General features: G+C 50.9%; 1 protein-coding gene across 9 annotated transcripts in view; it reads left to right on the top strand.

Annotated features, from left to right (window-relative positions):
• Nucleotides 1-16,457, top strand: part of Celsr1 (cadherin, EGF LAG seven-pass G-type receptor 1) — a 137,512-nt gene that overhangs the window by 93,399 nt on the left and 27,656 nt on the right. For 5 of the 9 annotated variants that reach the window (XR_015623936.1, NM_001427591.1, XM_087556605.1 and 2 more), the window contains 12 exon segments: nt 1,549-1,706; nt 2,861-3,024; nt 3,505-3,630; nt 4,810-4,976; nt 10,780-10,965; nt 11,897-12,010; nt 12,521-12,695; nt 13,373-13,514; nt 13,801-13,921; nt 14,821-15,004; nt 15,332-15,433; nt 16,280-16,374. Coding sequence is in view for 8 of the 9 variants with exons in the window: in NM_001427591.1 (NP_001414520.1) it covers nt 1,549-1,706; nt 2,861-3,024; nt 3,505-3,630; nt 4,810-4,976; nt 10,780-10,965; nt 11,897-12,010; nt 12,521-12,695; nt 13,373-13,514; nt 13,801-13,921; nt 14,821-15,004; nt 15,332-15,433; nt 16,280-16,374 (1,734 nt within the window). In the remaining variant the exon portion in view is untranslated. 9 annotated transcript variants of the gene reach the window in all.

Raw genomic sequence — 16,457 nt, 5'->3', positions numbered from 1 at the left:
CTAGGCCTATTTGGTTTTTGGGGCGAGAGGGTGTTGAGAGCTGTTGTCAGGCTCTCCATGAGGGAGGAAGAGTCTGTCTAGTGAGCCAATTGTAAGGTCTGATGACACCACCCTGCATTTATAGTCACAGCACCTAGGGACACAGGTACTGTGCTTTGGTAACCCACTGTGCAGGCTGGAAGGAAATCAAGTTGCCTGTGTCAATACAGCCTGTCAGCCCTCTGGCTGTTTGCCTGTTTCTAAAACCCGAGACCTTCATACCTTCTGTCTAGTGTGAACAGTGCAGTCGCCTCCTTGTCTATTCCTAGACGGATTTCAGAGGTTACGTGGGTGTATACTTGGTATCTCAAGAGGGCCCACCAAGCCTGTGACCATGAGGGCTTCCAGGAAAAGAAGCAATTTCTGGGTGGCAGCCGGAGCCTCTCCAACAGGGGGAGGTTTCACTGCAGTCCCTGGGTGGGAGCCATGGCTTGAGATAGGAGTCCAAGCTGATACAGGATGTCAGCAGAGGGGCCAAGGCCAAGAGGTTTCCTGAGGAGCGGGTCAGGCCTGGAAACATACAAGAGGCAACGAAGGGTTGAAAGAAAAAAAATTTTGGGTTTATTTATATGTTTTATGCATGTATATGTGTACTTTGTCTGCATGTATACCAGGAGACGGCATTAGACAGTTGTGAGCTGCCGTGTGGGTGCTGGGAATTGAACTCGGGACTTTCAGAAGAGCAGTGAGTGCTCTTAACCACTGACCCATCTCTCCAGGATGAAGATAATTTGAGGGTGAGGCCAGCATGGGCGCTCAGTATGGTGGGTACTTGGTCTGATCAGACTCCAGCTTTGATGGCTGGGGAACAAGTCTCCATATTTGAGCCAGAAAGCTGCAACCTGAACCCAAGGTTGTGGTGGCCAGAAGCTAGAGAGGGGCAAAAAGAGGGTCCTGTGGAATGATGTGACTGTATCTGAAGGCCACCGTAAGGAAGAACTTGCAACTCTGTGGCTTAGACAATAGGTGTTCCTCCTCTCGGCCTGGAGAACTTGGACAGCTGTGGGAAAAGAAGATTTAGTTCTATGGTTGCATGGTTGTCTGTAGTCCTGGTCTTTTATGCCTAGCAAATATAAAAATGTATTTATAAGCCAGCTTTTTTTTTTTTTTTTGGTTCTTTTTTTCGGAGCTGGGAACCGAACCCAGGGCCTTGCGCTTCCTAGGTAAGCGCTCTACCACTGAGCTAAATCCCCAGCCCCTATAAGCCAGCTTTCTAGGGAGGGTCCTGCATGTCCTTCCGTGGGTGCTGGCCACAGCTGTGGACCCCAGTCATCTTGCCTCGGGTCCCCCATACGCTCTATCTTGGGGTCTGCCTTAATTTTACTGCCATAGCCCTATTTTCAACGTCTCATTCTGAGGTTCTGGAAGATTCCCTGTACCCCATTGTAGCAGGTTGAGAGCTAGGGTACCTCATGCTTCATGCACATGATACCACTGCAGAGCTGGGACACCCGCCCAGGGCATGGTGAGTGACAGAGCTGACAAATTCTATTCTTTCTGCTCCCACAGCCCAACATTGGCCACCTGGGCCTGCCCCATGGGCCATCTGGAGAGAAGGTGGCTGTGGTGACCGTGGATGACTGTGACGCAGCCGTGGCCGTGCACTTTGGAAGTTACGTTGGGAACTACAGCTGTGCTGCCCAGGGCACTCAGAGTGGCTCCAAGAAGTGAGTCTCCTGGAGGGTAACACAGGGTGCCCAAAACCACTCAGGCCTTGCTCTAAACACAGGTCACCCTTGCCAGGCCAATGCAGAGTATCTTGGTATCCTCTGTCTATGCTGGTATCAGGCTCCTTGTGGATAGGCATCCTCCCTCTCAGACCACAGAACCCTCCAGAATAAGTTCCCCTAGAAGCACCTGTCAAGCCAGGTGTGGCAGGGCATAGCAATAATCCTAAGACTTGGGAGTCTGAGGCACATGTGCTGAGATTCTTCATAGCCTGGTCTACATAGTGAATTCGAGGCTAGCCTGGGCTAAACAGGTACCTTTCAGAAAGGAAGTTGGTCTGAGCCAATTGCCATTCTTGCCTTGTCTCCCTGGATTGCTGGTCCCTGAACTCTGGATTACATGAGATAGAAGGGACTGGGCTGTCCTTGCTGGTTTGGAGTCTCTCAGGGATTGTTTGAACCCGGGTCAAAGAAATTTGGTCACCCACATGCAGGGCTAGCCTTGCATTATTTTCTCTTGGTAACGCAAGCTTCAAATGTTGAGAAGCTGCTCCTGCTGTGTCCCAGCTGAGAGTTTGTGAGCGGGATTTAAAACATTGGCTTTTGATTTTTGCTTTGAGATGATGTCTCCCTTATGTAGGCCAGGCTGTCCTCCATCTTCTAATTCTCCAGCCTCAGTATCCTTAGGGTTAGTTAGGATTACAGGCTGCTACCACTGTCCCCAGCCCTGAGTCTTGGTCCCATTTTGAAGGTCATGTTCAGATGAACCTGATGAGGGTCGCACCCTTCCCTGTCCTCGCTTAACTGCTTTAACATTCTTGGTGAACTGTGTCTTGGAGTCTAGAACCCCGCCTGGGACCTCAGTGGCCGCCTGCTGGAGGCAGAGTTCTGCTCCAATTACAAGGGACTATGGGAGGTCTATAGGAGACTCTGCTGGAGAGTAGATCTCAGTAGCGGTCCTTAGTTATCCCCCAACCTCCCTCTGTTGGGAGATGATGCAAGCGTAAGGAAATTGAGGGTCACAGACACTGAGAGGTGCCCTTCGTGACCCTGAAGTGGGTTGGCGCCCGCCCTCTAGTACCTGCTCTGCAATCAAAGCCTCCGGCTACAGAATGCCAAGGTCTGATACCACAGAAAAGGCTTTGCCTTCCCAGGTCACTGGATCTGACTGGTCCTCTGCTTCTGGGTGGTGTCCCCAACCTGCCGGAAGATTTCCCCGTGCATAGCCGGCAGTTCGTGGGATGCATGCGAAACCTGTCCATCGATGGCCGGATCGTGGATATGGCTGCGTTTATTGCCAACAATGGCACCAGGGCAGGTAAGCACATCCCCTGGTGTATAGGGCTAGCATGGTGCCCACTGGACATCTGTGGCCACTCCAGGGACAGAAGGGCTCTTTCTACCTCCCAGAGAGTTCTTGACAGGTACCTACCTGAGGGTAAGGGTCTTGTGGAATGGATAGAGAGCTTGGCCTGGTGGGCGTGGCCAGAGCCCACAGTTCGCTGACATTGCAACGCTGTTCACTCACCTGGGAACACAATCCTAAGGTGAACTGGTCACCATGTGGTCAGGTCAGACTATGGGATGGCACGGAAACCCTGAGTCTCACATATGGGTGAAACTGAGAATTCCATACACTCCAGCCTGGGGTTCTCAGCATGGCCCACAGGTTCCTGGCTAGTGGTCTCCAGCTGATCCCATTCACAAGTGGGTCAGTGTTGGGGACGGTGGAGGTCCTTAAGGGGGGGGCCGCCTGTGGTCTTTCAGTCAAAGCCTGGTTACGCCCTCTGCCCTGTAGGCTGTGCTTCTCAGAGGAACTTCTGCGATGGGACCTTGTGCCAGAACGGGGGCACCTGTGTGAACAGGTGGAACACGTACTTATGTGAGTGCCCCCTCCGCTTCGGTGGAAAGAACTGTGAACAAGGTAAGCATTTGTCCATTCTCCCTACATAGGAGGGGGAACACAGCAGACTCGGAGAGGGTGAGGGGAGAGGTCCAGGACCTGGGGTCAGATCCATAGCATATAAAGACAGGTAACCCTGAAGGTCAGAGGAGCAAGGTGGAGGTGGGGACACACCTGAGCCTTGTGGAGTTCTAGTTGCCTCTCCTGACAGCTGCTGCTGACTGGGCCTCGTGGTGAGTGTGAAAAATGACCTCCTGCCCATCACTCAGAGATGCTGTAGGGTTTGAGTGGTGCCTTGGTTTCTTTCCTGTTGCCACATTAAAATACCAGGATGAGGAGCTGGAGAAATGGCTCAGAGGTAAAGAGCACTGGCTGCTCTTCCGGAGGTCCTGAGTTCAATTCCCAGCCACCACATGGTGGCTCACAACCATCTGTAATGGGATCCGGTGCCCTCTTCTGGTGTGTCTGAAGACATTGATGGTGTACTCAAATACATAAAATAAGTAAATAAATCTTTAAAATCTACGACACTTAAGATAAAGGGTTTATTTGGCTCACGAGTCCAGATCACAGTAAGTCTGTCATGACAGGGATGCCACAGAAGCAGAGCTCGGGAGAGAATGGTGACATCACATAGTCACCGTGGCCAAGAGCAGGGAGCAGTGCATGCATTCATGCTAGGGCCCTGCTCTGCCTTCAGTCTTATGAAAGCCATGATCCCCTGCCTAGGGAATGGTGCCACCCATACACCCTCCCAAAAGCTGAACCTGCTGCATGTCCCAAGTGCCACAGGACTACCTCTTGAGTGCCATAATATCCATCTGGGGGTGGGGGAGGTCCTCCCCACACTTTTGGATGTGTCTGGTAACCCTCAGGGCTTCTTTTTTTTTTTTTTTTTTTTTTGGTTCTTTTTTTTTCGGAGCTGGGGACCGAACCCAGGGCCTTGCGCTTCCTAGGTAAGCGCTCTACCACTGAGCTAAATCCCCAGCCCCGACCTCAGGGCTTCTTTACCCAGTTCGCTGCACAGAAACCATGGTGGGCATTTGCAGAGTCCATTGCTAGTGTCTTAGGGTAGTGCTGAAGTCTGAACCTTGCATTTGGGTTAGAATGAAAGACCCCCTTCCCTACCTGGATGGTAGCTGAGAAGATGCTTGCTGCCTAATTTCGGGAGGTGCCTGAGGTCCTGGTCTGTATCTGCAGCTATGCCACACCCGCAGCGCTTCACTGGTGAGAGCATCGTGTCATGGAGTGACCTCGACATCACCATCTCTGTGCCTTGGTACCTGGGGCTCATGTTCCGGACGCGGAAGGAGGATGGTGTGCTGATGGAAGCCACAGCTGGCACATCTTCCAAGCTCCATCTCCAGGTGAGTGTGTCTGCGAGCCACACAGGCCCTGCAGAGCAGACAGGTGCCCTAGAAATAACCAGACAAGACGGGGTTTCCGGGCTGCCTGTGAAGGGCACCGGCTGCTCACCTCCCTCCTCCTGCGCTTGGCCTATAAGTGGACAGAGAGAACGCGGAAGGGAAATATGGGTGGCCCAAGGTGCAGTGCCATTGTGCCGTTCAGGACAGGGGAAAGGCAGAGTTCACACATGACTATGGGCCCCTGTGGGTTTCCTTTCCAGCTCTCACTTTCCTCCACTGCAGTCAGAGGATGAAGCGCATAACCATGGAGCTGCTGGCTCCATGTAACTTGCCCTAGAGAGCAGCTCTGGTCTGCCTGCCTGGAATTGGGATGTTTTTGTTTTCCTGGCTTGGTTCACAGCCTTTCAGAGCTGCAGCAAAGGGCTGCAGCAGATTTGGGGAGTGAACTTCCCTCAGTTCAAACTATAAGCCCTTCCCCCACATTAAACCTGCATGCTGTCGTGCTCCGGGTCCCTGCCTAGAGGGCCACGTGTGCTTTCTCTATTTTTTTTTTTTTTTTATCTCTTTACCATTCAGCTTGTTTGGAACCTTAGGTCAGAGTACCCAGACACTTCTGGAAGTGGTTTTAGTGCACTCCACCCACACATTTGCATAACCCTTACATGATGGCGGGTTTCTGCTAGGTCGTTGAAGCCAGCGATACCAAGGAATGATGTGCCTTTGTGGGGATCCCCCAGTGCTCTCTCACCGAGCTACTCTTGTTTTCAGCCCTTCCACTGTCTGTGCAGTAGAGAGAGCCCTTATCCTATGCTCGCCCTGAGTTTCTGAGGTGCTTAGGTTAAGCCCACTGTCTGGGACTCCATGCTTGGCCAGGAGGTCCCTCCAAATCCACATCTAATCCTCTGCCCTTATATCTCTGACACTGGCACTGACAGGATAGATTTTCTTGTATAAACCATGGCCCCTGGTTCTTGGGCAGGATCAGAACTCTTCATTTTTGGCTTTCCTTGGACTTAACACCCTCCTGTGATAGGCAGGAGGCCAAGAGGGTCAATGTCAATGGTCCCTTAGAGGAATCATGCCCTAGCAGGGATTTGGTCTCAGATCTGGAGGAATAGTAACTAAGCATTTCTTTCTCTCTTCCAGGCTTTTCCAAAGATTGTATATGTAAGCACATGCATGTGTGCCTATGTCTCTCAGTGTTCGTGTCTGCCTATGTATGTGAATGTGTGCATGTGCGCGCGTGCATCTGTGTGTACATCTGTGCATGTCTTTATGCATGGGTCTGTGTTTGCACGTGTTCATGACTGCATATATGTTTGTGTGCATGTTTATATATGTCGTGAGTGCATGCGTGCCCATATGTGTATGTATGTTTGTGCGTGTTTGCCTATGTGTATGTATGTTTATGCATGAGTGTATGCATGTCTCTGTGTGCCCGTATGTGAGTGCATGTAACAGGCCCTGGTGCCAGTAGACTTCCTTCCCATAGGTTTGTCTCCTTCTCCCTCCTTCCTTTCAGCACGGCCTCTCCTGTATATCTGTCTCTTCTCTCCCTGAGGAATCTGGCCATACAGACACGTGAAACACATAGTACTTCTGTCCCAAGCTCTAAGGGTAGTGACTCCTGGAAATCCCAGGCACCCTGCTGTCTGTCCCCATGTCCTCATAGAGCCATAGCTCGTTTCTTCTACTTCTTGGGCCCTGGATTCTTGGTCTTCATCCCAGTCAGGCAGCTGGAGTGGAGTCAGAGATAGTCAGAGGAGAAGTGGACCCTCAGGAAAGTCTATACCAGGCTTCCATTCCACATAAGGAAAATTGAAGCTAGAGGCTTGTATGATCTAGGCCCCATGGATCCCAGATCAGCTAGAGAACCCCTCAGCTGGGCTCAGCTCAGAGAGTGGTAGGAGACAGGGATGCCCAGAGCCCTCCCTTTTCCCAGCTCTCGCCAGAGGTCACAGGGCCCTTGGAGAGATTTGTTTGCACTGGCTAGAGGGTGGGGTTGTCAGCCCAGACAGAAGTCAGCCTCTGGCCTATGCTTGCCCACTTCCCTGGGGGGGTCACAGCCCCAGAGGTTGGGAGTGTTGGTGTGCAGGCCAAGGTAATTGTTCCTGTCATTACTCTTTCCCCATTAGCTGTAATTCCACAAGTTTCCCAACTGCCCCAGAAGCTCACTTTGGCCTGAACTTGGAAGCATGGTTCTGCCTGGGGATGGTATTTCTCTGTGGGTGTTTCTCTGTCGGAACATATTAAATTGGCTGTTTTGGTTCAGGTGATGATGGGCGCCTACAGGCTGTCATTAGTGTACCTGAAGGAAAAGAGGCTCTGTTCAGCAGGGTTAGCCCTAACTAAACCTGGTAGCCAGACTTACCTTGGTAGCTTATCCACAGAATTAAAGACTGGATACACCAAGGATGGTTTTAAGGGGTCCAGTAGACCTCATGGGCAACTCAAGAGACCGCCTGCTTGTTATGGTTCACAGAGGCTGGTCTAACGGGAATCTCAGGAATTTGGGGGTTTGAGAGAGTTCCCCTTGTAGCCTCCTGACTGCCAAGGGAACTCTGTGATGTAGCAGTTTGAGTGTCCCCATCCTGTAGCAAGCTAAAGCCCAGATAATTTGCCTAATTGCCGACAGACAGCCCAAATCCAGCTGTATCATCAGTCAGAATAGTCACGCTGTTGTTGACACCCATCTTGCATCAGGTAACAGTCTAAGATGGGTGGCTGCTCCTGCCCCTGTCCTGGGTTTATCCATGGCCTCTCCTTTTGTTGCAGACACACAGCATTTTCAATTTCCTTGTCGATTATTTTGGAGGGTTTGCCAGCAAGGCCAGAGAGAGAATAGCCCAGGGAACTTCTGTGAGGCAAAGGAAACAATATGGCGAAAATTACGTTCCCAAATCAGCTATTGGCGGAGACCAAAGTCAGGATGCATCGGTCAACGTTAGTCCTTTCTGTCAGGGCTTCCCCTGAGGCCTGTGGAACACCTCGAGTTAACCAGCATGAGACACTTTGTACTGAAACCTTTTGGTATTGTTTCTAACATGGTTGGAAGCCACACAACTTAGGCCCAATTAGTTTCAGCCCTTGGAAATGTGTCGAGACTTGCTTTAAAGCCTGGATCCAGCCAGCCTTCGTCAACATTCTGTGTGTACTTGAAAAAGAATGTGTTCTCTGCTGTCGTTAAGCAAGGAGATCCACATATGTCAAGACAGTGGCATTAATCATGGTGACACAGCCCCAGATGGTGTCCGGGGAGGAGGTATAACACAGTGGGTAGACTGCCTGCCTCATGTATAAAAGGCCTTGGGTTGCGCCCTCAGCATTGCATAAGTCAGGTGCAATATCGCATCCCTGTAATCCCAGATTTTAGGAAGTAGAGACTGAAGGATCAGAAACTCAGGGCCATCCTGGGCTTACTTGGGAAGTTGCAAAGCCAGACTGGGCTGTGTAGATCCTGTCTCAGAAACCAACCAACCAACCAGAGACCAAACAAAACAAAACAAAACAAAACAAAAACCCCAAACACCTCTGAAAATACTATGCCATTGTCAAATTTGCTGGCTGTATTTGTGGCACTCTGGTTCTGGACTTCAACGCTTGGCTTCTTTTCTTTCCTGGCTAACTGGCTGTTGTCCTTGTGAGCTCTTCTAGTGATGCCACTTGCCTTAAAGGTGCTCTGTCTACTAATACAGCCACACCAGCGCTTCTTCCTGTACGTCTCTCTCCATCTCTCCATCCTTTGGGTTGGTTTGGTTTTTTGAGACATTTTCTCCGTGAAGTCCTGGCTTTCCTGGAACTCACGTTTTAGATCAGCCTGGTCTTGAACTCAGAGACTCGCCTGCCTCTGCCTCTCGAGAGCTGGGATTAAAGGCATGTGCCACCACCATGTCCCAGCTGTGCTTGTCCTTTTACTATTGGAATTTTGTGTATCTTTAATTTCAGGTGTGTCATGGGGTGTGGCTTTTAAATCCTGAGTCTCATCTCGGTGGGCAGTATCGTTAAGGGAACGGTGAACATCTTACATAAGCCACATCCCTGCTTTCTATTTCTATTTCTTCCATGTATTTAAATGTTGGTGACTTGATCCTTCTGGAATGTTATGTTAACAACCAGAAAAGAGAGTCTGCTGGTCCTAAGTCTGGGGTTCTCGTGGACACTCTTAGTCTGGGGCTAACAATTCTGTCATCCCTATTCTACCCTTGAGTTTTAGGCATGCTATGGTGTCCTTCTATTTTGGGATATTTTTATTGAGTGCCAGGCATTGTACTGAAAATCTAGAGAGAACTGGTGTCATCGTCACCTTGTTTGTGGTAGACAGAAGCTGGAAGAGGTAGTCCCAGACCCAAGAGAGTCAAAGCCAACATCCGTTCCTGCAAGATCTGCTGTTTCTTGTTTACTAAACGTATCACAGCTCATCCTCTCGGTGCAAAGCCTTGAGGATGCTGCCCATCCAGCCTGGAAGATGCTGCCCATCCAATGCAGCCTTGCTGGAATCGAGATTCTGGTCTTTATCCCATGGGCCTGCAGGACTCTCTTCAGCTCTTGCTGAAGTTTGAGTCTTCGGAACCAGCTGGCAGCCCTGGGAAAGCAGAGCTGCAGGTTCCTTCCCCATGGCCTTTGTCCCTGCAACTCTTGCCGTGCCACTTAAAGCGTCACACACGGACGTCCCAACTCAGAGGAGGAGGATGATCCAACATACCTAGTATTCTGTCAAGTCAAAAAAAAAAAAACCCAAAATAACAAAAAAACAAAACAAAACAAACAAACAAAAAACCTGGCATTGCCCCAGCTGCACTAAATTTAAAATTTTACATTTATGTATCTATTCGTTTAATTATATGTGTGCATGTGTGACCCAGAGGACAACTTGTCAGTTCTTTCTTTGCATCCTGTGGGTCCCAGGGATCTAAGTCAGGTCATTGGGTTCGGCAGCAAATACCGTGACCTCCTGAGCCGTCTTGTCAGCCCCCAGCTGCGTTCATTTCTTTCCTTTCTTTTTTCTTCTTTTCGTGTTTGTGGTTTTGGTTTGGCTGGATTTTTGTTTTGTTTTGTTTTGGCTTGCCTGGAATTGACTGTATAGACCAGGCTGGCCTCAAATTCATGAAGGTCTGCCTCTGAGAGCTGGAACTAAAGGCATTTGCTCCACGGTGCCCGGCCTCCACGGCATTAATTTAAAACACTGTTATGGACTGGGCGCAGTACTCTGGATTTTCATACATGTTGTTAAACAAGTGTAGATCTTGACAAACTGAAATTATGTTTAATTCCTATGTGAGTGTGTGTGTGTGTGTTGGTGTGTGTGTTGGTGTGTGTGTGTGTGTGTGTGTGTGTGTGTGTGTGTGTGTGTGTGTTTTGTAAGGGAGTAAAGCTGGGGCCTTACACTGCCAGGCAAGTGTTCTACCACTGAGCTATGTCCCCACCAAATCTGTGTTTGCTTTTTCTATTTGTTTATTTGGGTTTTTTGTTTTTTTTTTGTTCTCTTTTTTTTTGTTTTTTGTTTTTGTTTTTCCCTTTCTCTTTTGGGATAGTCTCACTGTGGTAGCTCAGGCTGACCCAGAACTTGCTATTTAGAATGAGCCGACCCAAAACTCAGGCTCATCCTTACAGTCCCCCCAAGTTCTGGGACCACAGGTGTGCACCGCCATGCCTGCCTCCTCGTTTTTAAATCCATTCTTCACTCTGGTTGCCGTGTCCCAAGTCTGTTTGCATGGCTCTGTAATTAACCGTCCGCAGACCGTTTTCCACTTCACCGTAGCGGTTATTATAACAGCCAGTTGGTGCGGCTCTCTCTGCCCTACAGATTCTCAACAGCTACATCCGATTCGAGGTCTCCCACGGCCCCTCTGACGTGGCATCCATGCAGCTGTCCAAGACCCGTGTGACTGATGGGGGATGGCATCACCTGCTCATAGAGCTGAGGAGTGCCAAGGAGGGCAAGGACATCAAATACCTGGCAATCATGACCTTGGACTATGGGATGGACCAGGTGAGGATGGAGTATGTCCCTGTACCCTCCTTGGAATTGTCCCTTCATCAGCCCACGGGGAAGTACAATGACTGTATGCCAGGACCTGCAGGGACCTCGTGGGTTTGGAAAAGTGCTGGTCAGCATAGCTGGATTTGGAGCCCCCATTCCATGTCTGATAAGGAGACTTCTGTAGTCCGGAGTTGGGCTCTGACTACCTGGGTCTCTCCTCATGGTATTGTGGATACTTTGTAGGGCTTTTCTCTTGGTGAAGTTGCTTTGAGTAGCCTCTCATTGTCAGCCGTGGGCCTCTACCCAGACTCAAGTACCAATGCACCTTTCCAAGAAATGGGTACAGTGAATAAAGCTGGACACGACTCAGGACCCAGAGGGACACACATCTGTCCCAGGGAGCAGCTGTCTCTAGACAGTCTCTAGCTGCTCACTAAATCAGAATGGTTTCTGAAGCTCTCTGTGCCAGAGAGCATGGCACATGTCAGAAGATGCCCACACACTGAGGGAACACTTCGTGATTCACGAAGGCCTCAGAGTCTCAGCTTGCCTTGCACTATGTTCTGAGAGTGCATAGCCGTTGAGTTTGGATACCCTCGCTGAACTGGGAGCCAGCTGGGACCCAGATCCCCCATCATGGGAACGCATGGCCTTTACTCCCTGCCTGCCTCCTGTTTACCCAGCTCCTTCTCTCAGCATGAGTCTTGGTTCTAGGCCAAGTATGGGACTCGAGGTTTGCCCATGTCTTCCCCACCGACCCCCTGGATCCCATGCCTAATGTGCCACATACAATCAACCTGCTTTCCATAGGCCTAGTGTGGTCAGCCTTCCTTGGGAGGCTCTAGGGAGGTGGTGCATGCCCCTGTGCTTTAAATCCTCAGTACATTTCTCCCACTGGGAAGGTGTGCCCAGAGATCTCCCCCCTGCTCTCTCCATGTAGAGCACAGTGCAGATTGGGAACCAGCTTCCTGGGTTGAAGATGCGGACTATTGTCATCGGAGGTGTGTCTGAGGACAAGGTGTCTGTCCGCCATGGTTTCCGAGGTTGTATGCAGGTACGGCAAGCATGGGACTACATGGTTACTGGCTGGCCCAGGCCTCTGTCACTACAGTTGGTACGGCTTTTCAGTGAGTCTTTAACGATGTAATGATCCATCTAGCAGGCACCCCAGACTTTTATCTCATGGTTACTGTTCACACCCACCTTCCCCCACAGCTCCCCTTATGCCAGGGATCCAACCCCACTGCCACCTCCCCACATCCCCAGCCTCCACCTCTTGCTTCAGATCCGGCTTCACAGCCACACAGGTCACACAACTGAAGGATCAGCTAATCCATGTCTCGCTCACAGCCCCTCTGTGGTAGACACAAACCACACATTCCTTTGCTGCTAGCCATGCTGTGTGTCCCCAACCTTGTCTGTGTTTCAAGTTGTGGGGATAAGAGCTGCTCTGACTGGGAGAGAATTTGGGGTTCTCTTAACGTCCTTTAACCTCTGGGTGGGATGTCCTCCAGTTCTACCACTCTGGGACTGAGTCCAGCTGTCCCCCGCTGTTTGAATGCAGGGCGTGAGGGTGGGAGAGACGTCCACCAACATTGCCACCCTGAACATGAATGACGCCCTCAAGGTCAGAGTGAAGGACGGCTGTGACGTGGAGGACCCATGTGCCTCAAGCCCCTGCCCTCCGCATAGCCACTGCCGTGACACATGGGACAGCTACTCCTGCATCTGTGACAGAGGTGGGGCCTTCATTTTGGAAGCCTTCATAAAGGAGGCCTTGGTGGCTACAGTGCATCTGGGCAAACTGATTTTGGATGTCGGCTGCCCTGGTCAAATCAGTGAGCCTGTAGGGGCCCTGGGCTGTTTTATACGGAGCGGCCTGTGTGCCACGCATGGTGACCCATCCCTATAATCTACCCATAGTGCCTACTAGCGCTTGGGAGGCCATGACAGAAAAACTGCTGCGTGTTTGAGGCCAGCCTGCTATAGAGGTTGCTGCCTTCTGCTGGAAACAGACTCCCTTGTTTTTACTTTCTCAGCTTAGGGACCGTTCAGGGACTTTGCTCTCAGAGTGCAGCAAGAATAAGAGTAGTGTAAAGTGACATGTTTTTAAAAGCCACACTGTCACTGGTCCCCTTTGGTGGCTTGGGGAGCATTGAGAATCTGGGGAGAATTGTGAAGACACTGATAGCCCCCATTTCCCATGTGTCTGGAATGACCAGGACCCACACCCCTACATCCAACCCAGCCCGGGCAGGTTGCCGTCCATGTTTTCCCAGTCTGGCTCCTGTGATCTGGGGGCTAGGCTTCTTACGGCTCGGTCCCTTCTGCTGAGTGTCAGGAACTGTCAGCTTCAGGAAGCATGGGATGCAGGAGAAGCTTTGCTGTAGAGGTGATCCTGGTCCTGTCTCCACAGGGTACTTTGGAAAAAAGTGTGTGGACGCATGTCTCCTGAACCCCTGCAAGCATGTGGCAGCCTGTGTGCGCTCCCCTAACACCCCTCGAGGCTACTCCTGCGAGTGTGGGCCCGGCCACTATGGACAGTATTGTGAGAACAAGTAAGGGAGGCTCTGCTTTGTGGCCCTCTCGACCTCTGTTGTCCCCATCTTTCCTGCCTCCTCTCCTCCAGAGAGGCACACACAGATGCCATCCCCTTCCTGTCCTTCTGTCTGTCTAACCTGAGGCCCTCATTGGGTTTTTCACACATGTCTTCTTCAATCTAGATGAAAACACAGAGAAAAACATTATTTTTAACAGCACTTTTGCATGTAGAGCCTGGCTGGGTGGCGATGAGGGCACGAAACTCCTAAGTGTCTTTTATCTCTCATCTTATTTTCCCATCAGAGTTGACCTTCCTTGCCCCAAAGGCTGGTGGGGGAACCCGGTATGTGGCCCCTGTCACTGTGCTGTCAGTCAAGGCTTTGATCCGGACTGCAACAAGACCAATGGCCAATGCCAGTGCAAGGTGAGGTGCCACCAGCCTGTCCCCACCCACCCTAGGCTTGAGCTCCACTAGCATGCACAGTCCTATATACAAACATGAGTCTACACACATGGGCAGATGCACCTGTCTGCATGTCATACACTTTCAAACACACATCCAACCTGTATTCACACGCACCCCTGATCTAGGCACACACATCTGTGTGCATTCCTACATGTACACAGTCGTATGCTTACACACACTCCCACACATGCATGCATATAAATGTTGGATTGTGCTGGGTAGTGGCCCATGCTTTTAATCCCAGCACTCAGGAGGCAGAGGCAGGCGGATCTCTGAGTTTGAAGCCAGCCTGGTCTACAGAAGAAGTTTAGGACAGTGAGGACTACACAGAGAAACCAGAGCAAACAAACATGGGGCTACTCACGTGTGTTCTGTGAACACCGCAGGGCTTCTTATATCCAACATGGCTCAGACTGCCCCACCATGGGATCTAGAAGCCACTGTGGTCTTCTAGCAGCTCCATATCCAGTAAGGAACAACAGACCAGACCGTTTCTATGCAGGTCACCACATCCAACATCAGCCTTGCTGTTCCAAGTCAGCTGCTGTCCTGTCCTTTTACAGACAAGTTGGCACCCAGTGATGAGAAAATTTTTTCAAGTCTGGAGGGCAAAGGATGTATGGCTCAGAGGGTAGAGCTCAGGCCCTCACTGTAATTCCCAGCATCCCCCACTCCACATACACATATACACAAGCCATAGCCTGTCTTAGTGCCCAGACACCGATGTGTAGCATGGGGACACCTGGTCTTACAGCCTCTGAATGTGCTCCCGTGTGCGTAGCTGCAGCTGTGGGGAGCCCCACCCACCCTCAACCACAGGCAGGAACTTTCACCGGCCCCACCTCTGACTCTTGCAGGAGAATTACTACAAGCCCCCAGCCCAGGATGCTTGCCTTCCCTGTGACTGTTTCCCCCACGGCTCCCACAGCCGTGCCTGTGACATGGACACTGGGCAGTGTGCCTGCAAGCCTGGTGTCATCGGCCGTCAGTGCAACCGCTGCGATAATCCTTTTGCTGAGGTCACCTCACTTGGCTGTGAAGGTCTGTTATTGGTTGTCCCATGACCCCTTTCTGGTCACACTGCCGAACAGACTTGGCATATTTTAACATGTGCACATAAGCATATGCACGTATGTTTCTGCATACCCCTGGGCCTTGGACAGTCCCAGAAGCCTTTATTCTGAATTCTCTTGGCCTTCTAGAAAGCTGGTCTTCATGAGACCCTAGGCTAGAAGCCTGTTCTAATATGCATGGCGACTGGAAGGGATTGGGGGCGGTCTTACTCTTGTTGGGAGCCTCTTGTGGGTGGACATAGGACTGGTACATTTGTGTCCAGCTGACCTGAGAGACTTCTTCCTCTGTCCTCAGTGATCTACAATGGGTGTCCCAGAGCATTTGAGGCTGGCATCTGGTGGCCACAGACGAAATTTGGGCAGCCAGCAGCAGTGCCATGCCCCAAAGGATCAGTGGGTAAGTCCTGTGCCTGGGTTGGCCTTGTGATAGGAAACCAGATGTTTTGGGATGCGGGGTTTTTTCTGGGCAGGTGGCCTGGGCATCAGAGTTTTTGAATGTCCTTGTGGAAACCGTATCATGGGCTAAAGAGATAGCTCTGTGGTTAAGAGCACTGGGGTCTCTTAGAGGACCAGGGTTCAATTCCCAGGACCCATGTGGTGGCTCACAACCATCTACAACCCCTGTTCCAGAGGATTTGAAGCTCTCTTCTGGTCTCCCGGGCCCTGGGAACACACACAGATATTGTTGGCTATACACAGATAACACATGCAGACAAAACACCAATACTCATTCAGTTTAATTTTAAAATATGTCATTAAGGAATGTATTGGGAGAAAAGATATACTTTACCCTCGGTAGCAAGAGGCAGAGCATCATGGATGAAAATGGCCAGTGACTCATCTCTTTCCACTTGGGTACTGGGGCTTTGCTACTCCCCACCTCGGGCCTCCACAAGTCACCTCTGTGAAATGGCGAGTAATGGTGTCTGTACTGTCTCCAGTCAGACCTGTGTGAGGATCATCAGCACTGTCTCAGTGGCTCACAGACTTGCCCATACCCATATAGTTGTTTGTATTGCTGGGAACCCAGAGGGCCTGCCTTGACTGTCAGAGCAGCTTAGAGGTAGTTTAGGGGTGGAAGAGGAGAGCATGCCTTGGCCCTGTCCTGTGGCTGTGAACTTGACTGGCATAGCCCCTGCTTGGATCCCCTTCCGTGCTCAGTGTGAGGATTGGCCAAGTACATGCATAGGTGTGAGACATTACTTGGTGTGACCCACTGCCTGAGCATGCTTTTGTTCCCAAGGTAACGCAGTTCGTCACTGCAGCGGGGAGAAGGGCTGGCTTCCCCCAGAGCTCTTCAACTGCACCTCGGGCTTCTTTGTGGATCTCAAGGCCATGGTAGGTCACAGCTGGGGAGGCCCCTCTAGGATATGTGATGGAGGGGTGGAGGGTTGAATTTGGATGAGGTATAGCTCCATCCG

Source organism: Rattus norvegicus, chromosome 7 (genome assembly GCF_021556685.1).
Source record: "Rattus norvegicus strain SHRSP/BbbUtx chromosome 7, alternate assembly SHRSP_T2T, whole genome shotgun sequence".
Lineage (NCBI taxonomy): Eukaryota > Metazoa > Chordata > Mammalia > Rodentia > Muridae > Rattus > Rattus norvegicus.
This window is presented reverse-complemented; position numbering and strand designations above follow the sequence as displayed.